Source organism: Chenopodium quinoa, unplaced genomic scaffold (assembly GCF_001683475.1).
Source record: "Chenopodium quinoa cultivar QQ74 unplaced genomic scaffold, ASM168347v1, whole genome shotgun sequence".
Classification (NCBI taxonomy): domain Eukaryota; kingdom Viridiplantae; phylum Streptophyta; class Magnoliopsida; order Caryophyllales; family Amaranthaceae; genus Chenopodium; species Chenopodium quinoa.
Genome location: NW_018742815.1, coordinates 361,521 through 387,814, shown reverse-complemented (window position 1 = coordinate 387,814; position 26,294 = coordinate 361,521). Strand labels below are relative to the sequence as shown.

At 31.8% G+C, this 26,294-nt stretch overlaps 2 protein-coding genes across 3 annotated transcripts; one reads left to right on the top strand and one right to left on the bottom strand.

The window, feature by feature from the left end:
- Positions 1-2,403: 2,403 nt before the first annotated feature.
- On the bottom strand, positions 2,404-8,056 carry LOC110725561. 2 transcript variants are annotated; one of them, XM_021905012.1, is made up of 4 exons: positions 7,578-8,056; positions 5,689-5,732; positions 4,369-4,678; positions 2,404-3,104 (listed from the first exon to the last, which is right to left on the bottom strand). In XM_021905012.1, exons 1-4 carry the CDS (start codon positions 7,636-7,638, stop codon positions 2,800-2,802), a joined length of 720 nt encoding a protein of 239 aa, XP_021760704.1. In that variant the 5' UTR covers positions 7,639-8,056; the 3' UTR covers positions 2,404-2,799. The 2 variants fall into 2 exon arrangements, with proteins under 2 accessions (XP_021760704.1, XP_021760705.1); XM_021905013.1 differs by having other exon boundaries at positions 4,369-4,675; positions 7,578-8,054.
- Positions 8,057-8,965: 909 nt separating this feature from the next.
- On the top strand, positions 8,966-12,961 carry LOC110725560 (mitochondrial acidic protein mam33-like). The gene is made up of 3 exons (XM_021905011.1): positions 8,966-9,302; positions 9,374-9,711; positions 12,332-12,961. The coding sequence occupies exons 1-3, from the start codon at positions 9,144-9,146 to the stop codon at positions 12,558-12,560; spliced, it is 726 nt and encodes a 241-aa protein (XP_021760703.1). The 5' UTR covers positions 8,966-9,143; the 3' UTR covers positions 12,561-12,961.
- The last annotated feature ends 13,333 nt before the right edge of the window (positions 12,962-26,294 follow it).

The window sequence follows — 26,294 nt, the reverse complement described above, 5'->3', positions numbered from 1 at the left end:
ACTTATATTAATAAGCAACAAAAGATACAAAAAAATCGCATTAACAACCTGATCTGAATTTATAAGAGTTGGAAAATTTATACTCGTACAAAGTACGGATTATGAAATTACGAGTACAAAATGATGATGTACAATTTTTAATTGTCCTAGACAAGTTGTTTGGCTAACGTCATATAGAATATCTTATGCTAAAATTTGTCATTAAGTGCATCATATTCAACAACTGTACTTGCTCAAATCACTTTCTCAATGAGAAAACGACTTTAAGCGTGTTTAAATATTGCGAGTTATGCTAAATTTTGTCAATAAGGATATTTTGCTAAATTTTGATACTAGGATTTATATTTTTAAGAAATGCTTCAATTTAAAAGGATAAACAATTGACTTTATTGTTAATGACCTTAATGTCATATGATTATTGATTAATAAATTTTAGTATATGTTTTTTCTCCCAAAAGATAATATATTGACTAATACGGAGTATATATGAAGTATATGATGGTCATGACTCAAATTTAGAAGGCCATATACTCGTATAAGCATTGCACCAATATATATATAGCTATGTATATTTAACCAAAAAAAAAATACATTTCTTTACCATATAATATTCGTAATGCTATGTTTTATTACTCATGTAAAATACAAGTATATAAATTGACAATCAAGGTATAATTTATAGTACTAGTAAAGTCAAAATAATACTTAATTGCTTATCATTAGCAAAGAGCTTGAATATAAGTATATAAGTTAGTTAGGGTGAGTGGTTTAATTTAGAGTTAAGAGTTGGCTGTGAGACCAAGATTTAGACTGGTGTTGGCTGGATTTCTTCATAAGAAATTATCAATTATTATTTAATTATATTTATATAAAAGTCGTAATACTTGTATTTATTTATTATAAGAAATGGCAGTTATTAGTTAATGTAGGCTCCCATGTTATCAATCGTCATCACTATCAGCCAGCTCGATAACGGCTATCGATCTTTCTAATATACTGCCTTTTCAATTTGATGTTACTCCTCTTGACCTTTTTGTGTATGTTTACTACTTTGTCATTATATATATATTCATATAATATACTTAAGGCTTGTTTTCTTCAACTTAATTTCAATTCACTGTATTTTCAATTCCTAATTTCCTTATTTCATAAACAATTCATTTCAGTTTAACTCCAATCAGTTCAATTCAGTTCAGCTCAATTCAGTAAATCAAAACAAACCCTTAGTATATATATCATTATTTCTTTGCTTGCATATATTCACTTAAACGTTTACGATTTATTATTTACAATGTCATATTAAAAGTGAGTACTGTATTATATTTGTAAAATTTTACTTTCATATTTTAAGATGTAAATACGACAATTGAATATATTGCGTTACATGTATTGTATGGTCATATGGAGCAAGGAAAAAGGTGAAATTAGGTTTGTATAGGAGTGTTGGATACAAAACTACTAATGAGAGAATAGGTATCACAAATAAAAATAAATTAAAATGTAGGTAGAAATAAGTTTAAAATTGAGGTTAAAAAAGGAGGGTTGGAGTACTAGCTAAATGTTACGAGAAGTTCTTTCAATAGCTTGAAAGTTATAATTTAACGAGATGATCAAAAGAATTGACGTATCACCAATTGTTCCAAGTCTCTAAACAACTCGTAATAAGGCAAGTAGGGCAACGAACATTTTATGTCTCGTTTTGTAGGAACAAGCACACACACGTGTATACATTGCTAATAGTACATACTTTGTATGTAGGACTATATGACTTATTTGGTCGTTACTCGTTAGGAAGGTTAGCTAAAGAAATAAAATCGTCAAAAACCAGTTCCAAGTCCAAGATCCAACTAATATTCAACTTCATGGCCACGTTGAAGGGTAAGTCCAAGTTTATTGAATTATTTAAAATAACATGCACATTATTGCAGCACTGACCCTCCATGGCTTAGGTGGCTAAGGATACACTATCTAAAGCCCTAGGTCATGGGTTCAAGGGTTGGTGGAGAGAGAGAGAAAATGGGATTGATTATTCAAAGAGGTATTTCAAAATATCTCCTTTTCTAATTTTATTAGAACTTTTTACTCTTGAAAAAAATTATTTTTGATGAGATTGTATAATAATAAAATTGTAGAAAAAAACCGAAGTTTCAAGCAGTTCATAGTGTTTGTAACCCCAAATCCCAAATTCCTCGATATAGTCTTGAGTCGATTGAAAGCTACCCTCTTTGAATAAATAAATTGCAGTTTCTTAGCATTTGTAACCCCAATCCCCTTTTAGTTTCTGTATAAGTTTGTTTAAGAAGTGTAAATTTCCTCCATATAGTCTTGTGTCGATTGAAAGCTAGCCTCCTTATTAGACTGTCGTTAAAAAATGAATAAATAAATTGCAGTTTCATTTAGTGATTATAACATAGACAACTTTTCGTAAATTCCATTGCAAAGTCCTCCCTAAATAGTAACTTATCCAAAAAAAAAACAATTTGAAAATAAGATGAGCCGGTATTCTATTCGAAGTAAGGATTCTGCCATTAGATATTACAGTACATATAACATTGTAAGGAAATGGTGCCATTAACTATCATATTCTATCACAGCACCTGAACATAGCAATTTTCGCTTCCTAACTCTGCAACAAGCTCTGTTGAAATAAAAGCCTACGACTAAGAGGTCAGGTAACAGTATTCTAAGCCGTTAAGTAAACAGCCGCCATTCACAAACCCATAACCTTGCAAGTTAACTGCATTAAATCTATCTACATACGATGTTTAATGTTAACAAACCCGGAAATTTTTCCCTGATTCAAGTAACCTCAGCCTTTGGGACAAAACCTGAGCATATTGGGCAAGGAGGGTCTCTTTTATCCTCAAGGCATGTTCTCTGCTCTAAGCAATCAGCATGAAAAATATGCCCACAAACTAAAATGGCAACAATTGATAGCTCTTCCGAGGCAGTGGTTCCAAATTGATGAGGCTTCCGTCTGAATGATTTCTGGCACAAACCACAAGCCTTCTTCACTCCGTCGGATGAAAGTGCATGAATGACCGAGCTGCTCGACCTAATTCTTTCTGGCCGCCAGAAGGCCCTTTCCCTAAACTCTGTAAAATCTTCATTTAAAAATGAACAAATAGAAAACGTAAGAATTTGTGTTCAGCAATGGAGAAAATTGGCCAAGCACAGCAACATATTTAGTAACAGCTGAGAAAAGTGTAGCACAATAATGGGTAGAAAGGTTGATCGTAGTATAAAAGACCAAAATGCCATCGCTAATACCAGCAACTAAGTTCAGGGTTAAATACTTACTCAATAGTCTAGCAGATTATGGGATCTAAGAATGATCTGTAAATCATAAATAGCCACAGGCCCACAGAAAGCCTTAAGCTTCTACACATAAAAACCCTTTCATTGTCACATTATCAACAAAATGACTACGCATATATAAATGCACTTGTAGGCTGTAGCGACCATCGTTATGAAGTAAACAAACCAACTCATTAGTCTAGTAACTAGGTCATCTTGTAACTTGAATGTTGTCATGTATCTATCCCTTTTCACCAAGGCATTGGAGGAATCATTAGATTCAAAGATAAAGATCTCCTTAAATCTCCCGTATTTCTGATTATACCTGAGACTTCAAGTATCATAGCCAATAAGGTTTTAGCTTAGTACTCACACTGACATATTGGGAATATGAGGTCCCAAGGTCAAATTCATTTCTGAATTCTGATTTTGTATTGAATATGAGGTCCCAAGGTCAAAACACTTGATATTTTAATAACCTTAAATTTCCAGTGAGCCACCCTCAAAAAAAGTTCTAATAAAAACTGAGAAAGATAATAGTGCACTGATATTCCAATCTGACACTCCCTACTTATGTAGCACAGGCACTTCACTTTATAGCTGTCCTCGTACCCAATAAGCTCTAGTACGGGCGATATACAATTACTTTACTTAATAGTGTGCCGCCGCAGTACCCACTGTTTTATAATTTTTAGAATTGCATTTTTCCATCCCATTTCGTTGACCCAACCCCAACTCGTTGCAACCACATCCCTAGTTTCCCCACATGTAGGATCTTTTTGTGGGATGAGAATTTCAGAATAATCCTCAAAAGTACAATATAGCCTATTCCCTGGATCTAACAATGAACTTTTATCTTGCTATAAGTAGCCAGCAAATTGCATGCTAAACATGTATGAGGAACAAGAAATCAAGCATTCAAGCCCCTTGAAATGTTATCCTCGTACTCATAATGTAACTTATAACACCAGCATCTAGTTCTCATAAATTTACACTATATTCTTAACCTCCGAGAATTACAGATTATAAGGAAGAGATAGCATGAGATAAAGGAAGAGGAAAGAAGGAAACCTGCATGATGTCCAAAATCAGAATTGTATTTACTACCCAGCTTAAAACATGATCGCTCATCGTGAAATGGGCTACTCTTGCCGTAAGAAGCAGAGGGCTTATGGAAATTGGATGAGTTTCGACGAGAATACTGGTTTCCAAAGTGGTGACGTGAGCGCTTCAACAACATTGAGCGGCTCAGATTGTGATGATGATGATGTTGACCAAGGGCAAGTTGAGAGATTGGTTGCTTTCCATGACTATCCATGATTTCTTTAACAGAAGAATGAGGCTTGAACATACCACTGTTTTCTGGATCAGAAGCATTCTGCTACACAAGTAAACAACAGAAGCCCTTGGATCAGGAAGAGACAATAAAAGAGTAGCAACACATTACATTGAAAGCATAAAATAAACAAAAGCTCACTTCAAATCAAATTCCGGGGTTCACAAATGAAAATGCGCATGCAGTTAGTGGAAATTTTCCAAGAAAACATCTAAATGTAACATTAACCATCTACTATAGACCCTGCCGGGCAACAAGATCTGAATATGCAGCTTCAGTATTTCCCTATTCCTTGACACAAACTAGTACAAGAGAGGAGACTATCTCTGAAAGGTCCACTAGGGAACATTTTAAAAAGGAAAACAGTAAAAATAGGATAGACTAACATTTTCAGCACAAAATAAAGGAAACGATACAAATACACAAACATAAAAGCATTAACGATAATGAAGAGATAGAGATATAAGGTAGAGCCGTAGAGATAGTAGTAATGGCACTATGGCAGTAATACAACTACTGACTAAAGACACAAACAAGAAAGGGGAAAAGGTGAAAAACCTAGGAATGGTTTTTTCAGAGTTTAGACAATGGAAACTCTGCTTTAGCAATGGGTTGGGCCTTTATTTTCTATCTTTGACCTGTTCTGAACATGTACGAAATAAATAAGAGTGTAGTACAGAGATTGGTTGGTTGAAAGGGTCTCAGCCTACAGTGATCTGAACTTTCTTCCAAGACGTGAACAGCAACTGTTACCAGGTTTAAATTATGCCTATATTTGATACATCCAAAGAATTGAATAAAAGTATGCCTAATTGCCTATGTTTGATATTGCTAGAAGACCTTAAAAATTTCATATAGGTCTCGAGTAGCTGTGATACCAAATTCCTAACTAGATTTGATTTATTTAGTTTAGCAGCTTTGGGAGCTTTATCAGTAGCATAGTAGCATTGCAAAATGCCAGCAGATTTAATAACCAAAGATGAATAACATAATACAATAGTAAAAAGCAGTACTAGTAGAATAGTAGCAGTAGCAATTCTAGGGAGAAGACAAACCTCCCCAAGTGTCAGATCCCTTCCTGATGAACATGGCATGGAATCTGTAATATAAGAATCAAGAAGTTAAGATGACCATTTGTAACACAACCAAAAGCAATTTATCTTAATGTGAGCTCCCCGCCCAAAGTGCTTGTCAAGGTTTGTCAAGTGATTAATTCAGTGAGAATGATTATTATAATATTTAGCATTGGAGAAACATAGGGATATGGTGTACTATATATATTAGTACTCAACATGCATTGGAAGGTCTATTTCAGAATTCAGCAGATAGTATCACATTTTTATCTAAACCTAGTATAAGTGAAACTATAACAAAAAGACTAGAGAAAATCTCAGTGTTTCCCAGCATTAAAATAACCGTCCAACTGAGGCTTCCAAGAGCATAAGACCTCAAAAGCTAAAAAAAAATTCCAAAGCATGCCCGAAAAAACCCTGATTCTACAGATTCATCCTCTTCATCATTAATTGTGATGAAGGAACTTCAGCCTTAATTGATGAAGAGGGAACTTTAGCCTTAATTATAATAATTGGCCAACTTTTATGGCTCTCCAAGTCCACTGCTATCACTCTTGCCTGAAAATCCTAAAATTTGACAATACTGTTCCAATCTGAAATACGGTGCTAAAGCTAACACATGCATGTGTCTAAAAAGTAAAAACCCAAATCAGTAAATTTCCTTAAAGTTTGGCATTCCTTGGCACAGGAATCCTGCAGTTCATATCATCGTCCTATAATCATAATAATTTGAGAAAACGTAGCTTCAAACTGAATTAGGGCAATAGGCACCAATGTCAAACACAGGCAGGTGTGATTAGAGGCCCAACTTCGTCAAGTTTCTCATAATTTGACAGTTCAAAATGTCTAGGATAACATCATTTACAACCATGTCCGATAATACTGGCCATCCTACAATCATAATAATTCGAGAAAATGTAGCTTCAAACTGAATTAGGGCAATAGGCACCAATGTCTAACACAGGCAGGTGTGATTAGAGGCCCAACTTTGTCAAGTTTCTCATACTTCGACAGTTCACAATGTCTAGGATAACACCATTTACAACCATGTCCAATAATACTGGCCAGCAGACAAAGTGTATCTTAAATTTGGACAATAGCATCAATGTCCAATACAAGCATGTCTCAAAATCTAACACGGCCAGTTTCCACGAAATTTGATCTACATAAATGTGTCTATGATTCATGATGCTCATACACATGTCCTGATGAATATCCAAGTATCCAACTAAACGCAGCTCCAATTCGAGCACCAAAGCACAACATAGGCGCCACATGTTTTTAGGGATCCAACACTGCTCATTTTCTAAAATTTGTCCAAAATCGACATATTGATCAGTCATATTCATACCTCATTACCTCATGTTCCACAATATTTGACTATTAAATAAAGTATCTACGATATGGCATTTCACCAATTGACATCATAAAAATCTTTTGAACACTTAAAAAATACTCCACTTATTTAACTAGCTAAAAATAGATCCAAAGCTAACACCCCTTCATTAGCTCTACTGAAAACTAATTTTTGTATCCAATTTAAACTCAATTCTTAGTAAACAAGATCGAAACTTTGATCAAACAAATCTAAACAAAAAGCAAACAAATTAAATCACAGGAAATTACAAAATCACACTGAAAGCACACCTTTTTTTTTACATAAATTCCAGAAATCAACACAAAATTCTCAAAATCAAACAAAACCCACGATCCTTAACATCAAATCATCAAATGGGTCGGACATAATTTTCCACATTTTCACATTTCAATCAAACCCCATCACTAAATTACATGAACTAGCAAAAACCCACCAAATACACTTGCATAATTTGAAATTTTAACCAAAAAAAAAAATTAGAGAAAGGGAAAACCTGAAGGAGAAGGATGATGGTAAAGAGCAGCAGATGATCCTGTTCGCTTTCTTTTCCCCATAATTAACCGATAATTTTGGACAAATTAAAAATTTAAGCGGCTGAAAATGGGTGATTTTGCCAATTAATCCACCAAAAAAAAAAAAAAAAAAAAATAGGAGTAGTATTTTGCTGCTCTGATTTTCTCAATGGGTCGCTAGATTTTGGGTCGAAGAAAATTGAGGAAATGTAGAAAAAGGGAAGAAATAGCGGAGAAAGAGAGAAAGATGATGTAAAATTATGATCAACAATTTCTTCAATTGTTCAAGGGAAGTCAATTGAAGACACGTGTTGTTTTATCTTTATGTTGGGAATCTCATAGCTTCTTCCAGATTGTTTGCTTTGCTTTGATATTTCTGACGATCAATGTTTCTCAATCTAAAATATCTGATGGAGTTTTCAAAGAAATGCCGACTAGTATAATACTTCAAATCAAAGACTCAAAGTTGGTTTACTCTATCTATATTATATAGAATAAAGGTCTATTCTAATTGGTTTCAAAAAAAAAAAAAAAAAAAAAGGTCTATTCTAATTTACTGAATTGAGTGATACTAAATTGATTGGAGTTGAACTGAATTAAATGGAACTGAATTGTTTATGAGAAAAAAAAAATAGGAATTGAATTGAATGGAACTGAATAGTGTAATAGGCTCTTTATTTTTAAAGTGCACCAATGTACTCTACCTTTGTTTCACATTTTTTGCAACTCTGAAGGGTGCATGAATTCCTAGACTAAATTTGTTTTGTGAGTGTAAGATAGATAGAGAAAATTAGAAATGCATGTGATGAAGAGAGAGATACAGAAAAATGATAACCTAAAAAAGAAAGAAAATATTAGTTGCAAATAACGTGTAGCATCCATTTTTTTTTTACCAAAGTTGCAAAAAATATGAAATGGAGGTAATACATTATTTAGTCAAATTACAAAATACAATGTGTACTTGCGTAATATTCTATACAAATCATAAACACTTCATCTATTATAGCCTGTTCACATTTAGTGAACTGAACTGATTGAAGTTGAACTGAACTGAACTGAATAGAGGTGAAATAAATATTTTATGAGAGAAGGAAATTATGAGCTAAATGGAAATTAAGTTGAAGTGAACATGCCCTTAGTGCTTGTGTTTCATTGACTGAACTAAACTTATTATAGCTGAACTGAACTAAACCGAACCTATTAGAGATGAATTGAACTGAACTGAAGTGAAATGAATATTTTATAAGAGAATGAAATTAGGAGCTGAACTGATTGAATTAAACTTAACTTATTAGAGCTGAATTGAACTGATCTGAAAATAATCGTATGAGAACAAACTCTTAATCATTTCACATGGACCAAGAATTTAACCAATTCAACCAAACTACGAAATAGCACTCAACTCCTCTTAGCCCACTCGACTCAAAAATACTTGCAAAAAATTCCTCATCGAGCCTTCTCGAACCCAAAATCTATCATAACCCAAAGTCTATTGACACAAAACCCAAAAAGAGCTAACCTCAAGCAGAGTTCATCAATATCTAAAGATGTTCAGAAAAGCAATTGCCGCCGGCGCCGGCGTTCACCAACCATGGCGCATGATTTCCCGGCGACATTCCTCCGTCGTATCCTCCGCCGTCAACTCTATCTTACTCCGCTCACTCAAAGACCACTACCTTGAAGTCTCCAAGATGGCCCCACCACCGGTAAAAATCCTTAATTTTTGTTAAACCCTAATTTATTTGTTTATTCAATAATTCAATTGATTGTTTTGCAGAAAGTTAACCCACCTGCTGATTTCACGATTATGAAGGGGGCATTGGATTCTAATGGCCCAGTACTAAAGAGGAATTACAAAAATGAGGAAATTAGTATTTCTGTAATGAGATTAGCTAATTTTGTTACTGAGGAAGATGAAAATGATGATGATGATGGTGGGATTAATCAATTGTTTGTTCATGTTGATGTTTCGAAACCTGGGATGAGTGATTCTATGCATTTTCTTTGTTGGATGTACCCGGATGCTGTGGGGATTCACTCTGTTGCACTCAGACCTAAGACTACTGATGAGGGGTTCCTTATGATTCCTAACAAATACACCGGCCCGCTTTTCGAGTTCGTTTCTTGTCTCTCTCTATTAGTTGATAGTTTGTTTGCTTGTTTATTATCAAATTATATTGTGTATTTGTTGGTTACTTGATAATGTTCGTTTATTCAATGATTTGATATTTTGATATGGTTGTAATGGGGTTTTGAAGGTGTATTTAACTTTGAAGTGCCTAAGAATATTTGCTTATTTTTGCCCGGTTGTGTTCTTGTCAATTTAGTTCCATGAGATTGTGGGGGGTTTTGATGTGTGAATAATCGGTAAGGTACATTGTAAATGGTGATTCTTTTTTGCTTAGGAAACTAAAATTGAAGATGTTTTGGGGGGGTGAATAGGACCATTTCGTGTGGTTTCTAAACCTAGATTATTGAAGTGATGTGAGGTGGGGTGGAATGGTGGATTGCTTGATTTTGGAAGTAGAGATGGATCGATGTATATGCTTTCTTGATTGGTTGCCTCTAGTGAAGTGGAGTAGCCCAGGTCAATGATATAGGTTAGAATCCTTAACGTCAAGTATATGAAGGGTTTCTGCTGTTGATGGAAATGGCTTAGGTATGAACTTTGAATGATAATTATTGTGAAACTAGCAGTTGGATGTAGTGATTATATGTCAATGATGTATCAACTGAGGTGCAAAGATTATAACTTTATAAGCAACTTGATACCAAGAAGGCTGTTGTAGTTATCTTACAATTAGATCATAGAAATATTTGAAGGTTAGACTTACTCTGTCAACTTGTCTAGTAGTGTATTCTTCTAATTAATCATCTGTATTGCCTTTCATCTGCTATGCAAGGTCTTTCCCCTCTACAAAATGTTTCTGTTTAGGATAGGGTTGCATTGGCCACTCATTGAATAAAGGTTATCGTTTTTTGTTGATTGTTCTGTCATTTACTAATTGCCTGCTCTAATTTTGGATGGATTATTGTTTAATTCTTGATTTTGAATCAAAAAGTTGAAATATTTACCTTTATATGCCTCTATGATCCTTAAAAACAATTCTATTTCCATACCCAGCCTCATACACAACTAGATGTCTATTGTTTATCTATTCAAAAAAAAGATGTCTATTTTTTATCCATGGAGTTGTAGTTGTGGCATCTAGAGCACATTTGACAACATAGATATATATCATCAGCAATAGGGCACACCTGGCAAACATCAACCTGATATACTGCTCAGCTTAATCAACTTTATATTTGCTTATTTAGAGCAATATATTTCAAGTCTAAGCCAACCTGCAGAGCACGATGGTTATTCATTGATATAGTCAGCATTAGGGCATACATTGGCAAGCAATAACCTGATACACTAGGGTCTCACTCTGTTCTTATCAATGTCTCTTCTGCTATTTTCTTCTGTTCATTTCCCTACAGACAATATGTAATCAAAGTTGATATGTTAGGTAGTACAACTAATAATGATATGCCGGGAACACCAATTTTGAGAACTAATGGAACGGAAGGGGGAAATTTGCAATAGAAGAAAAGTTTTCAAACGGCAAATTATTTTGATTATTTTCACTGTAACTTCCAAGTTCCAACTAGTTTTATGGGACTGCTGAGAACAACCCATTTTTTTATTTTTGTATCGTACCCCTTGTGAGTGTTTATGCAAATTTTTTTGGTTTAATTATTATTATTTCTTTTTTCATGATTGGATACAGCTTTAAAATTTTATCTTTAACTAATTTAATTGGAGGAAGATTATCAAATTATCTATCATTTTGATTATTTGATGTATTTTTTAAGGTAAATCAGAAAATTAGTTGTCAGGAATACCTTATTTTTGAAATTTGGAATAGTGGGGAGAGTTGAGTCATTTCTACAGATTATTTATAGTTGAATACTATTTGCTTGAACAATTAAATTAGATATTGGATTCTTGTTCTTTTTATTTGGTTTAATAGATCCCCACAACTCTATCCGTAAATGTTTAATTTTGACTCCTTTTGATCATGTACTTTTTTATTTATGCTTGATGGGCGTCCTGTTTTGTGCCATGCCCATGACAAAATCCTGTATTGGTGTAGCATCAATGCTTGTTTAAGACACAAAATGCACATACTTGTTGGCATTTGATATTGAAATGGGCTTTTTGACTTATATCCAAGTTAATTAAAGTTTTTTTTTTTTTTTTTTTTTGAGGGGTTGTATAGGTGTTAGTTTCAGATTGGGAGTTGTTCGAGAAATGGTAATTTGGTTAGGATAAATGGATTATTAATCAGTTTATCACAGATTCATAAGTTTTGTGCTTTTATTTTGATTTACTCTTATCAATTTGAATTCTGGTCTAGATGTGTTAGTAATTGAGTTTTTTGTTGATTGAGAATTACTGTTTTCTTCTATGAGCTGATTTTAAGGAAGATTTGTATGTTTCAAATTGGTATGAAGCACACAATATCGAAGATAATTGCTGTATAACAGATATTTGGGTCGTTAAGAGTCTACCTTGGATTTTGACCAGGCGTATATGTTTCGCAGCTTCATTTGATATTGTTTTGTTTATTTGACTATGTAAGGTTATAGCATGTCTTAATGTCTTATTAGCAAATATTTTGAAATGTTGAAGGTGAACAGATTTGTTTTCCTGAAATTTAATAAACTTGGATGTCCCTCTCATTAACAGAAATCTTGATGAAGCAACAAGAGATGCCTTTCACAATTATATAGAGGAACGTGGCATAAATGAGAGTCTTTTTCCTTTCCTTCAAGCATGGCTATATGTAAAGGATCATCGGAATCTTATGCGCTGGTTCAGGTCAGTTGGTCTTTTTGTCAATGGACGCGAGACGGACAAAGGAACAGATGAGGCAGCTGCTAATGCTAGTAAATCCAATGCTGCTAAAGGTGCTTAATAGTCTTTGCAACATTTAGGCTATTATACAAGTATTATATTGCCAATTTGGTGGGACATCAGATATGTACCTGTTTTGAGATTAGTTAACAAGTGAACCGTTATTTGCACGTCTAGAGATTAGAGTTGCTTGATGCTCTTCAGTTTTGCACAGTTGAGGAAAATCTTCGTGGTGACAGGCTTATACTTATTTCAACAGTTTATATTAATCTATGCTTCACTTAATATAGATGATGCTCTTTTTGTAGTCGTCGAGTAGTCATACAATTTCAATGGCCTTCGTCACTGACCATCTCTGGTTCTAAGATTTCTTGTAGTAAACAACTCATTGTGTTGAACATTTTGTATAGCTTTTTTCTTCATATTCTGATCAAGAAAATGTATTGGCCTTTCGTCAGTGTCTTTCCAGGTATTCAGATGGTATATTTTCTGGACAACTTTTTTCCAAATTCCTTGTGCCAACAAAGAGCTAAAGAATATCACAGAAAATTTTCTTGTTTTTTTTTCTTATGACATTATCTATCAATGCTTGACATGGCAACACAATGTACATGCACTATTATTTTGATTTTTTCGGGCTTATAATCTAGAATAAAAATAAAAGTTGATATGTGCCATTACTTTAGATTATTCTGTGATCATGATATATGCAACCCTAATGAGTAATGACCAAGTACTACTCGTAGTATTACTCTGTAATATACGTAGTATTTCCTAAATCGGTGTTAGTCTAAGATTTTGTGATCATATCACATCACAAATAATGTCTTTAAAACTTAGCCGTTGTTTTTTTAGAAACAAAAAAAAATACGAAGTATATATAGTATTATACGAAGTTCATGAATCACATGAAGCCATGAACTATATAATTCTATGAAACACCTTTTTTACAAGTATATATTTTGGCCCACACCACCTTTTAAAAATGTGAAATGATGTTAGCCAATATTGGGCCTTAGCTTGTCATTTACGGATAATGATAGTTGATTAATGTGTTGCTTTAAAGAGTTGATGATGAGTGATAAACTCATCTTCTAGATAAATAAAAAGATAAAGTTGATCTCTCTTTAATTTTGTGTGGATTAAACTCTTTAGCAATGATGTAGGTTTCCTCTTCTGTCTTATTGCATGAGTATTTTACTACTCAATAGTCTCAATACTCATAGTTGATATTCAAAACTTTTTCTAGTGTTTTTGTTTAGATGGTGGGGGATATAGATGATCCATCGATCCCCTCTGGCTCTGCGATTGTCTCACCAATTTAATAAATACGAACTAACCGATAGCAGTCGGTATGGTCTTGCAGACTACGGCTGAGAAAGGTTAGGGGAGAGAATTTGACAGAGATAAAAGAATGGAAAAGTATTTAGTAACATTGTTACTAATCTCAATTTATCTTAAGACAAAAATAATTTATGTATTGACAATCATGAAAAGAAAATGTCAGGACTAAAAATTACCAGAGGAAGATGTTAGAAAATTTCCCAAAGGTGAAAATGGGTTATTTTGTTAAGAATTAGATATATTTGTATCATTTTTCAAATTATGTTACTCTAGATCAAGCAAAGCACTATCTCAAAAGTTGATTTTGGTGATTTGGCAAAGCACCATCTAATCTATTATACTGTGGTAAATAGAGCTTGGTTAGCCTTATTGGTTTGATTTTTTACAAAAAATTAGGGCTTGTTCTCATAGACTGAACTCAGCTAAACTGAGCTGAACTGAAATTAATATATTTATAAGAGAAAAAAATTAGGAACTGAACTAAACTAAACTAAACTAAACTGAACTGAAAATAAACAAATGAGAACAGGCCCTTAAAGTTGACCTTTTTCGTTTCAAAATATAAGCCGTTGTTTTTAATAATCCAGTATTTAGAGCAAATTCCTTTTCTATCCCCCGGTTAAATTGTCATTGTTTAATGCAAAATATAACAGGGACAGTGCCTAGTTGCCTGCTGGATACTATGTTACAAACAGTCAAACATGTAGACATACACATAAGGAAATCTTTTTTTGTGATTCAACCATAAGATAATACAAGAATTATACTCATATTATAATACCTGACCATGTCTCATCATTTTCCTCTTGCAATATACAAATGAGTAAGATTCATGATTAATAATAACTCTATCACTGAATTATTCTCACATGTGCTATTAATGGACAAGATTCACAAGGAAGCAATGGATTTTATACAAATTCTTAAATAGAACTGGTTCACACTAATTTATTGTGGACCACTAACATTAGGGAAATCATGGTTGTTTTATTAGAAAAAAAACGGTCATTATAATAGAAAAAAGGTCTCTATGTTGAAATAAAAGTCATTTTGGTAATATATATGCTATAAAAGGTTAATTTTTGTAATGAAATATTTTATATAGTGGTTAATTTGAATAATAAAGATCACTATGTTAAAATTAGGGCCATAACGTTGTACTTTAAGTTCACAATAATATTAAACGTTATACTAGTTTTAATAAAGGTTATTATGTTAAAAATAAGGTTATTATGTCAAAATTAAGGGTCACTCTGTTCAATATAATGTCAATTTCGTGTGTATAAACCTCGGGTTCAAGATTTTCTGTGGATTTTAACGTATATTTAAATTTAAATAAGGTAAGTTAAAGTTGTATAAAACAAACAAAAAAAAATGATCAATAGATCGATTTTATGATCCTATGACAACATTGAAACAAGTGGGTTCAATTGATCCCACTAACATAAAAAAGTTTTTTTTTTTTTTTTTAATGTAAACTTATGCTCCAACACTTTAACGATTTTAAAAATTAAAATAAATAAAAAAAATTAACTGTACTTAATAATATTTGAATCCACTTACCAATATCTTTGGCTTTATTACTGTCTTCAAAGACTAAATTTTATTAATAAGGGTACAGTGATTTGTGATATTATTGACCAATGACTTATCAATTAAGACCGTATCCAAGAATCGGAGATGACAAGGCTGTAAGAGGAAAGAAAACCTCGATCCTAAAAGAAGATAACAAGGATGAACACTACCTATTATAAGATGTGAGGAATGATAAGAGGAGTAGTGATTTCCACTCCTTTCCTAAATCAATTAAGGTGCAAAGTAATTGGTACCATAATAAATATTGTACAAACACAACACAAGGACAAAAACATTAAAATGATGAGAGAAAAAGTATCATAGGAGTAAGTAAGAAGCCAAAATAACGACAGGTTGTTTATGAAAGGGAAAAGTAGAAGGGTGATGGCCTAAGGCTAATAACCCAAATTGAGTGGAAATGAAATTTGGCCAGATTTTGCAAATTTAATTGCATAATTTGTGATTGATCTATTTTGCCAAACAATCCAACCTGGCTTACGTAGGGACATATATTTAATTAGCTAAATTACAAATACCCCACAACTAAATTTAGTTATATTGGGACAGTACAACTATTTTTTTTTAATAAATTAATTACAAATACTCCTAACTGACCGAGTAACTTTTAATTAACTGAATCCTCTGACCGAGTAACCTCTAATAGATTGGTAATCCATGATCGATCAAGTAACCTCTGGCCATGTAACACCGGTGACACGGTGTGGCTAGCGACATATGTAAAACTTTGCGTTATTATTATTATTATTGTTGTTATTTTGGTGAAACAATTGATTAATTTTAGGTCATGTGTTAGACAAGGATCTAAAAGTGGACCTTATTGGTGAGTAAACTAGGTGAGATTTTAGCTATCCCATGCATCTACAATTTGGGCAAGTGATCTTGATAGTTGATATCAAATCTGATCAGCAAGAGGATCCAAGGTCCTTAATTTATTGACAATTATTTATTTATTTATTTGGTTGGTGTCCCTGGAAATTGTTTAATAGGATATATATCATCTCATAGACGAATTGAATAGATCGATGAATTACAGATTTAGTTACTTGACTTGCTTCTTGTCATTCTCAATATAGTGGCGTTGATTTCTAGTTTTATGATCTTGAATTCGATGAACTTATAAAGGTTAAAGTATGAGTTTGTGTTATTCACAACCAAATAGTTACGAAGTAACAAAAAATGAGACCAAATTGAAGGAAAATAATATAATTGCATCCATTTAAGATTGATAACATTTTTATAGAATCATGTCAAAATAATTTGAAAATACTTAATGTTGTTTAAGTTTGGTTCTATAATACAAATATTCTATAACATTGTGTAAAAAAATAAATAAAACAAAAATGTCTTTTTGAAGCATGTAATTAAGGAGTATTTTATGTTAAAAACATGTTACTTCTTATTTTATACGAAAATCTATATATTACGTGTCCATATTATTTGATGGGCTATACCCAGTTTATTATTGTCTTTTCGAGTATCAATGGAGGGGTATATGCGTCTTTTCATGTACTAGTTGAGGGGTACATGTGTAATTTTTTCACCAAACAGTAAAAGCAAAAAGCAAACAGTAATTAGACAGCTCACCAAAAGTATTGAATAAATGACCCTATTTTTTCAATATATATACAAAAATGTCATCAGATTAACAAAAATTCGTTTATTTGGCAGATTAACTTTTATTTTCCCTTATTTGATAGGGAATATTAATGTTTGATTATTGCTTCAACAATTTGGACAACCGAGCAATGAAAAATAAGACTACATATATACACAATTAAAATTAGTGTTGTTGAAAGGTAATTGGTTAGAATTAAGTGTGAATTGACAATTGCAAATTCAATTGAGAATAAGTAAGAAAAAAGTTGTATAAGAGTTTAATTAAGTTCACACTTCTACTTCATTGGTATTTAGTAGATAAAACGATAGGGAATAAAGACGAATGAGAAAAGTGCATATTACTCATGTTAACATATTCTTTTTTTCTTAAAAAGTTTAGTGGGTCCTTGTTTAATTTAGTTAAACACTTAAGAGTGGCTGAGTAGGTCTTAAGTCCTAAGAAACAAGATGATATTCCAAATGCTTATTTAAGATTCGAGGGTAAGATTTAGACGTGTTATTCTCAAAGAATTTAATTTCACTTAATTCAGGCAAAATGTGATTTTATATAAGACAAGATTAAAAAGTATTTTTGGCTCAAACACACACAATCATCCCTTTTTTGATCGTTTTTTTAAATTAGCTAGTCTTATACGAGTATAAGATGAGACTCAAATCCACAATGCATTTACAAATTTAAGTTAATTCTAAGCTGCTTAACCACATATATATTCCCCTTATGTATGCATATTAATTATCTAATATTATCTTAGGGGCGCATACATTTGGTTAAATTATTTTGTGCTTTTTTGCTTGCATTCGAAATTTTCAATGATTTTGTAAAATGTTACTATGTTAGTTTTCCTCATGTATATGTATGAGTAGCGATTTCAAAAGAAATCAAGCAGTAAATCTAGGGTGTGTTCGGCGCTAGCTTTTGAGTAGCTTTTAGTGGTTTGACCAAGTCAAATCACTACTCAACAAAAAATGTGAGTGATTGGCAAAGTAATGGTTCAAGTAGCTTTTAGTGGTAGAGGTAGCTTTTATTAAAAGTTAGGATTATTAGTTTTTGAAGTTAGAGGTAGCTTTTGAGGTAGCTTTTGAAAATTTAATGTATAGTTTTAAAAATAAAATATTGATTCTTAAATGTAACAGCTAGTCAACCACTACTTTACCGAACAATCATACCTAAATTATCTTTTTTCACAGCTAATAGCTTGTTAACAGCTAACAGCTACATACACAGCTCACAGCTATCTCCACAGCTACAGCTACCTTTACAGCTATATTTTGCCGAACATGTCCCTAATCTTTTGCACATTATGAAGCATTTTCTAAATTCATGAGGTTATAGAAACTCTTATAATCAATCACTTTTAACTCATTCACTAATTTAATTATGAATCTATTAATTTTTTGAAAAAAAAAAATCTTTTTTAAAAAAATAATGTAGTAGAAACTAACATAAGAATCTTCTATGGGTGTAAAAGCATTTTAAGCTAGGAATCCAAATGTCCCCTTTGAGAAGCGAGCAATAATAGTAAGGAATTGAAAGTGATAAACAAACAAAGAAAACGACTATTATCTTCATTCTTCAATCACCCAATTGCACACCATTCAATGTTTACGTGGGCCTTTTCACCTTATTCTGCATGCATTTTTTAGATATTTTTTTTCTATTTTTTTAAAAGATTTTTTTATTAACCATTATTTTCATGGTCCAGTTTTTTTTAATCATCATTGGACTAATTCAATGTCCAAATCATTTATTGTGTCCATGCCATAGTAATGCAAACTTTGCCCCATGCATACCTAATTGTCTTAAATACTTACTCATGCCTAAAAACAAAATCAATTTAGCAAAAATGAATTTAATAATAAAATGTATTTTTAACTTATAACCTAAATAATTACAATGTTAATATACTACTTTGATTTACCTTAATCTGACCAAAAAATTATCTAACTTGTCATGATTTAAGAGGGTGTTCGTCGTAACCTTGAAATCATTTATGAGATTCAAGTCCAATAACGACACTTGTGGATTGAAATTCTATATGGCCTTACCGTTATCCTTCCCATCGTCCAAAGGTCTGGGCTTAGATAGTACAGTTATTAAATTATACAAAGCATAATTCATTAACTAAGTAATTAGCACGCACACAATTAACAATAAGTTTAATCAACTTGCTTTTATTTTTCTAGCTAACAATTAATAACAACAGGCTCATATGAGTCATATCTTAGACATAATTATACCAGTTTTTATAATTTATAAAGTTCAAGATTGTCTTAATCATTAAATTATTGGTAAGTACATCCAAAATCATAAGATCTAAGATCCACACTCAACCATCCACACCCCATCCATCATTACAATTATACTTCGTGGTTGGTACCATCTATTTCATTATAACTCTAAAAGCAAAAGAAAAAAAATCGATTATAGTTTTATGTAATTTTTCAATTCAATGTGCTAACATATGAATTAGCCATGTCAAGAAAAAAGATAAAATTAAGTATAGCATATACTTCACTCTTTATACTAACATTATTAGCTTTAGTTAGTTTTAAAACCTTATAAATTAAGCTTTTTTATTACTTTAAATTAATTAAATGCATATTGTAAAAAAGCTTAGAATAGGGCTTGTTCAATTCAGCTTAATTTCATTTCAATTCAATTTAGCTTCAATCAGTTCACCTTTTAATTTCCTTCTCTCATGAATCAGCTCTCTATTCAGTCCAGTTCAGTTTAGTTCAATTCAGCTTCAATGAATTCAGTTCAGTAAATGTGAACATGCCCTTAAAGTAAGGAGTTATTGAATTGATTCGGCTTATTATGATGACTGAGAGAAGCAATTTGCCTTAGCTCATTGATTAAAGTCAATAGAATTGGAATATTATATTAGCATATAACATGTTGATCCAAAATATCGAAATATCCTCTATAAAATAATCATACCTCATTTTCCATGTCTTTGTTTAGTACTCCGTAGTTAGTACTAATCATGTTTACGGCAAACATTATTATGTATTTTAACCTTCCGTGTTAACCCCATTAATGACAATAGAAATTAATTAGCACTTATTATGACCAACTCATACGTGTTATGCAAGTCATGACTTGTATAGTTGAGCTGAGCATATGCTATATTCTTATTTCTTATATTATTTTTTTTGGGTCAAGTAGTGCTGATTAAATTAAGAGGGCAATTATATACACACATGGACTTGAATTGGATTTCAAATACGGAGTAATACTTATGAATGAAACTTGAAAGTGATAGGTTAACTAATAGGGAGTAAATTTTATTCATATATACCACCTTGTACGTATACACTACATAATTATCACTTGCGATATTAATTAGTTCATATTAATCTTACCACACAATAATCAGATTTTAATCTTGGCACTCACGTAGTCACATGTACTTCTTGATTTAGACTTTACCAACTCTTTTAATTTGTTGGCATCTATAACACTAATTATATATTAAAAAAAAAAATTCAAGGTATATATTGTCGCGGGAAAATCTAAAGTTCGTGAGAAATAGACAAAAATAAATTAATAAATAAAAAAATATTCCTACTTGTATATGCAACTTGAATGAAGTTTTCTCAAATCTCATCTCTTGATTTTGATTCGTGTTATTGATAGATTTCTTAAGTGGGATCGGTATATATATTGAGTAGTTTGTTATGGAGTAACATCAAATGAAAATCAACTATTGTATGATTTGTATCCTCTTTACAAAAAAAAAAAAGATATTTTGGTGGACCTTTCAATGATATGTTTGGTTGGTTATAAAACTTATGTCACTATACTATCTGTCATGCTTTCATAATAAGAGTAAAAAGGTTTGAAGGTAAAAGCCGAAGAGAGAAAATCAATAATAAAAATAATAATTATAACCACAACGGATAAAATTATAAATTTTTCTAAAAAAAAAAATAAATAACGAAAAAAAAATAAAAAAAAGCATCGAAGAATAAAATTCGCCCCATTTAAATTCTGTTCTAGAACAAATTCTATGCCACTGAATTAGTGTAACCAAGATAAGAGAAATATTCCTACCTTATCTGCCTATTTATATATATATTTATTTTTTTTCCAACTTTTAAAACATAAAGAGTAGATTATTGCCATGCTAACAATTTTATCCATGTACAAAAAGTGATTCCGACGAATTAATAATGATTCCAATGACTGATGTGTAAAAAACTTTATGGAATTGGAAGGTATTTGTATACTCTGGATGATTATATGGTAGTATAATCTTGTTTCTTGTCACAAGGGTAATATCTATCTATAGTTTTAAAAGTTGAAAATCTCAACAATCTTTGATTATTCATATTATTTTCACTTATTATAAGTGTAATAAGTTAAGATAACTTTAAATTTAAGGGTCCTACTTATCTTATTTTCACATACTAATTTTAGTTATAATTAGTTTATATAAGTTCAATTTAGCAAAAATAAATATGGATAAGAGTTATCTAACTTCTAATTACAACTAAAGCTAGTTTTAATAAGTCCAAATAAGATAAGACTAGTGGATATTAATCGAATAAAACACACTTAGGGCCTGTTCTCTCAGGTTAATTTCAGTTCATTTTAGCTCCTAGTTTCTTTCTCTCATAAACAATTTAGTCCAGCTCAGTTCAGTTCAGAAAATGAGAACATGCCTATTCACTTCAGCTTAATTTCAGTTCAGTTTCAATTAGTTCAGTTCAATTCAGCTCTAATCAGTTCAGTTCAGCTCCTAATTTCCTTTTCTCATAAAATATTCATTTCAACTCTATTCAATTCAGTTCAGTTCCAATTAATTCAGTTCAGCTCAGTTCAGTAAATGCGAGCATGCCCTAAGTTCAGTTAAGTTTAGACTTTAGATAAGTGTCGTTTAGAAAAAAAATAAGTTTTGACAAATACAAATAAAATAGGTTTTAGTAAGGTATAATGAGTTTAGGTAAATCCTGAAAAGTTTAGTTTAAAAAATTAGTTTAAATGAGTAAAAATTAAGGGAATAAAACACATCATATAGTGTAATTTGAATATTCATACTTATTGGATTATATTGAATGAATTTTATACTTTTTGGATAATATATAATAATTAAAAAATCAATCAATATGCAATTATTTAATTAGGGCTGCTTGTGTAACACCCAATATATTTTTTTCTTATGGTATGCAATATTTAGGGATGCTTATGTAATATTGTAATATAGTTAGCCAATTTCTCACCCAAATTTAGCCCATACTTTTGGCGCCATCCATTTTTAAATATTTTACACGTCACAAAACCGTGTATTGTAAATCTTTATCCTCTCCACCGTTGGCTTTTTGTCATCCTTTTTCAAATCAACATGCATTGATTTTTACAAGTAATTTATTTATTTAAAATTGACGTGAAAAACTTAATTTGGTAAGTTGCTTGGTAATTATCCTACATCATCTTTATTCTTTAGTTGGGCATGATCCAAATACTACGTATATCTTTGTCCTGTCAAAAAACACATCATAAATTATGTAATGAAAAATAAGTTTTACAACAATGTTTTCTACATTTGGCAAATTTTACCATAGTATACAATAATTTTTTGGTAAGGATTTTAACTTTTTTTGGAATATATTCACAAGTGATTTTCTCTTTAAAAACACTTATTTTAATGTTTACTTTTCTTTACGATATGGATAAGATGAAACAATTTAATCTAGATTTAATATTTTGAAAATGGGTTATAGATAAAAACGCCACATCAACAATATATTTATATCATATGTTCTGGATACATATTTCTATTCATGTGTTTGTGTTAATTTAAATGTACACATTTTACCATAATATCTTTAAGTTTTAAGTTTAACCATGTGAATGACCAATGAAAAAAACAAAGTGCTATAGGGAATGCTATGTATTGTGGACAACCAACCGTTGCCTTAAAAGATGCTCGCAAGGAGTAATAAATACAAAGTGCATTCTCTTCAATCTTGATCTATCTATCTAGCTCCACTTTACAAACTTGACTTAAGGGTCTGTTCTCTTGAAATTATTTACAATTTAGTTCAGCTCAATCAATCAGTTCAGTTCAATTCAATTCAGTTTTTAATTTCCTTCTCTCATTAAATATTTTGTTCAGTTCAGCTTCAATAAGTTCGGTTCAATTCAACTCAGTTCAGTCAATCAGAACAGACCCTAAATGTACACCCACAAATACGGAGACATAATTATGTATTATTGGTAAAGAAACACAAAAAAAAACACAATTTTGGAATTTTGGGTGTTTTATCTCTTTTTATTGAAAGTAATACTTCCTATATGTAAATTGGGATATAAGGTGAAAGATTAATTGCATTGTATATGGTTGTAAGAATGAAACATATATTTATTTTGTCAAAAATGACAATGTCAAACTGAATTAAAGCTCGTGATAAAGCACAAATTGAGTAATTTAATGTGTTTTCCAAGACTAAAATAAAAAGTTTGAGATTACTATGAATTAAACCACACTTAATGAGTTGAACTTTAGAGGGGTGAGTACTAACTTAAATAGGGGTTGTTCACTTCAGCTTAATTTCAGTTCACATCAATTCCAATCAATTCAGTTCAACTCCTATTTTTTCTCTCTCATTCATTTCAGCTATAATCAGTTCAGTTTAATTCAGCTCAGCTTCAATCAATTCAATCTATTTCAGTTAAGCTCAATTCAGTAAATATGAACAGGCCCTTAGTAGCTAGAAGGTACAGTTTGAGTTTTGGCCCCTCTTCCCTCCAATGTCCAAAATGACTTTCTTATAAAATTTTCTAGACTCAATAATGATAAAAAGTAGTTGCGCACTCGTTCCTTTAAAATTATGCCCAATTATATTTATTATTTTTTTTTAATGAAGAATGCGATTTAAGGTAATTCTTCCCATTCAAGAAATTAGTTAATTCATTCACATGAAAAAAAAAAAAAAAACCTTGAATATTAAACAGTTGAGAATTTGGGTGAAGGAATAGTTTTAGGACCAACTACAAAAATTGCCAACATTAATTACTGATTTGTAGTATGATTACCTTCTACAAACTTCATTATATGAAATTAATGAGGATTGAACCCATAAATTCAAGTCTCTACACTTTGAACCTTTGCCTCTCCATATTAAATGTGCTCACTTAAGCAACCATATTTGGTTCCAATTGGACAAAAATGTCTTAAGTTCATAAATAAAAAATTTCCGCACCAGTGACAAGTGGCACGTTATCTGTTTAGTAGTTGACATTACCGCATAGCGCATAACATATTTTCGGAAAAAAAAGTAGAGAGAAAGGCATTTCAAAATTTAGAAACAAATTATCTATAGATTTAGTTTATACCATACTTCGTATATAATACGCAGGGATGACAATGGGGTGGCTCGAATGCGGATGATGGTACCTCTATACTCATACCCTCTTAAAAATCTTATACCCATCCCCGCGACCCCGCCTCACCACCCGTGGTGGGTACAAAATCCACATCCATACCTGCCTTGCCGAGTATAAGATAATCTAGAGGGTGGTGTACCCGGGCCTTGGCCCCCCTATGCCCATATTTTGATACATATAAATAAAAAATCTTGTGTAAAATATATAAGTTTTGTAGCTGGTTTAGTTGGTTAGATACTTGATGTATAGATGTGAGAAGGTTAAGGGTTCAATTCCCCTTTTTTGCACATTTCTTTTAAATAAATTCTAGATTCGCCCTCGTCCTAGGGATGGCAATTTAATCCGGATTCGATTCGAAGGAAAAAGTTCGATTCGAATCCGAAATAGAAAAAATCCGAAACCGAAACCGATAAAAAAGTCCGAGTCCTAATAGGATTCGGACCCTGTGAAGAGTCCGATCCGAGTCCGACCAAGTCCGGCTTTTTAAGTATGTGGTAGATACATAATTATATACTTGGTATAAAAGCCCAATAAGAAACCCTAAACCTCCTAAAAGCCGCCTCTTTACTCCATTATTTCATTTTCTCACTCATTCTCTTTACCCTGCCTCTTTCTCTCTCCTTACTTTTCACTGAAAACACACCTTCATAAGTTCATAACTCAATACTCATGATAACATTCCTCAATCCTCATAACTCTTACTCTTGCTTTACCTGCATACTACCAGTTATACGATTAGCATCAATTTAAGAAGTTTTCGCCGCGCTGGAGTTATTATTGTTTTGAAGACTCAAATATCAAAGCTACACATCTTCTAGATTTTGATGTATATAGTTTGTACTCATTTTTTAGATCTGAATTTTTAAGATTTGATTTTACTTCGTATACTATGTTATATTTTTGTTTGTTAATTTAAGAAATTTGCTAATAAATTATTTCAGGCTCATGCTTTTCTTTCACCTTTATGTTTCATGTTTAATTACACCATTTTTTTGAATTAAAGTATTGAACCTTCAAAGATATTGGAAAAAAAAATCACCAAATGCTATTTAAATTTGCCGGATTCGAATTCGGATTCGGAGGTCCAAGACCGATTGACGCGGATTCGGATGCAGTTGGTTCGAATTCGGATGCGGACTTGGAGGTGAATATAGGATCCGTTTGTTAATCGGATCGGATTCGGACATAGTAAGGTCCGACCCGACTCCGATCCGTTGCCATTCCTACCCTGCCCACTGCCATGATTTTTTTTATTTTTTATTTTTTTTTTGACAAGAAGAAAAAGAGATTTCATTAATAAAATAAAGTCAAACGTCATTTACATATAATTCCAAAGAATCAAGAATTTCAACACAAGTACACACCTTAAAACTAAATAATACATCGTAGATTTGATTAGTAATCGCTTTAATAGAAACCTTCATCTGAAGCAATATAATCTGTGAGTTCGTCATGATGTTTTATTGTATCAAATTAATGATAATTATATCAAATTATGTTAAAAAATTTAGTAGTCTTATTGTTTGGGCGGATTGGGCCTTCGGGGATATCAAGTTTCAAAAATTCTAAACTATTATAGTGGGATTATGGGATAGGTATAAGGCGGGTATGGGACAGGACGAGGATGAGACAAGTCTCCCATTTAACTTGATCCACTGCCATCCCTAATAATACGTACAAGTAGTATATGATATTGAGTATATTAGTGTTATATATGGCTTAATAATGATCTCGAAATGCATACTTTTGTATTATTTTTTTTGGCAAAAAAGTAAATTAAGGATGCATCATATATTCATATGCACATGATAATCTATTTAAACTCATAGATTATATTAGATTGTA

Excerpts from the sequence above, each read along its gene's own strand:
- LOC110725560 (XM_021905011.1), top strand. The coding sequence starts at position 9,144 with ATGTTCAGAAAAGCAATTGCCGCCGGCGCCGGCGTTCACCAACCATGG. Across the intron at positions 9,303-9,373 it reads CCAAGATGGCCCCACCACCG|AAAGTTAACCCACCTGCTGA; the intron begins GTAAAAATCCTT and ends ATTGTTTTGCAG. Across the intron at positions 9,712-12,331 it reads TACACCGGCCCGCTTTTCGA|AAATCTTGATGAAGCAACAA; the intron begins GTTCGTTTCTTG and ends TCTCATTAACAG.
- LOC110725561 (XM_021905012.1), bottom strand. The coding sequence starts at position 7,638 with ATGGGGAAAAGAAAGCGAACAGGATCATCTGCTGCTCTTTACCATCAT. Across the intron at positions 5,733-7,577 it reads CCATCATCCTTCTCCTTCAG|ATTCCATGCCATGTTCATCA; the intron begins GTTTTCCCTTTC and ends CTTATATTACAG. Across the intron at positions 3,105-4,368 it reads TGATTTTGGACATCATGCAG|ATTTTACAGAGTTTAGGGAA; the intron begins GTTTCCTTCTTT and ends TTTTAAATGAAG.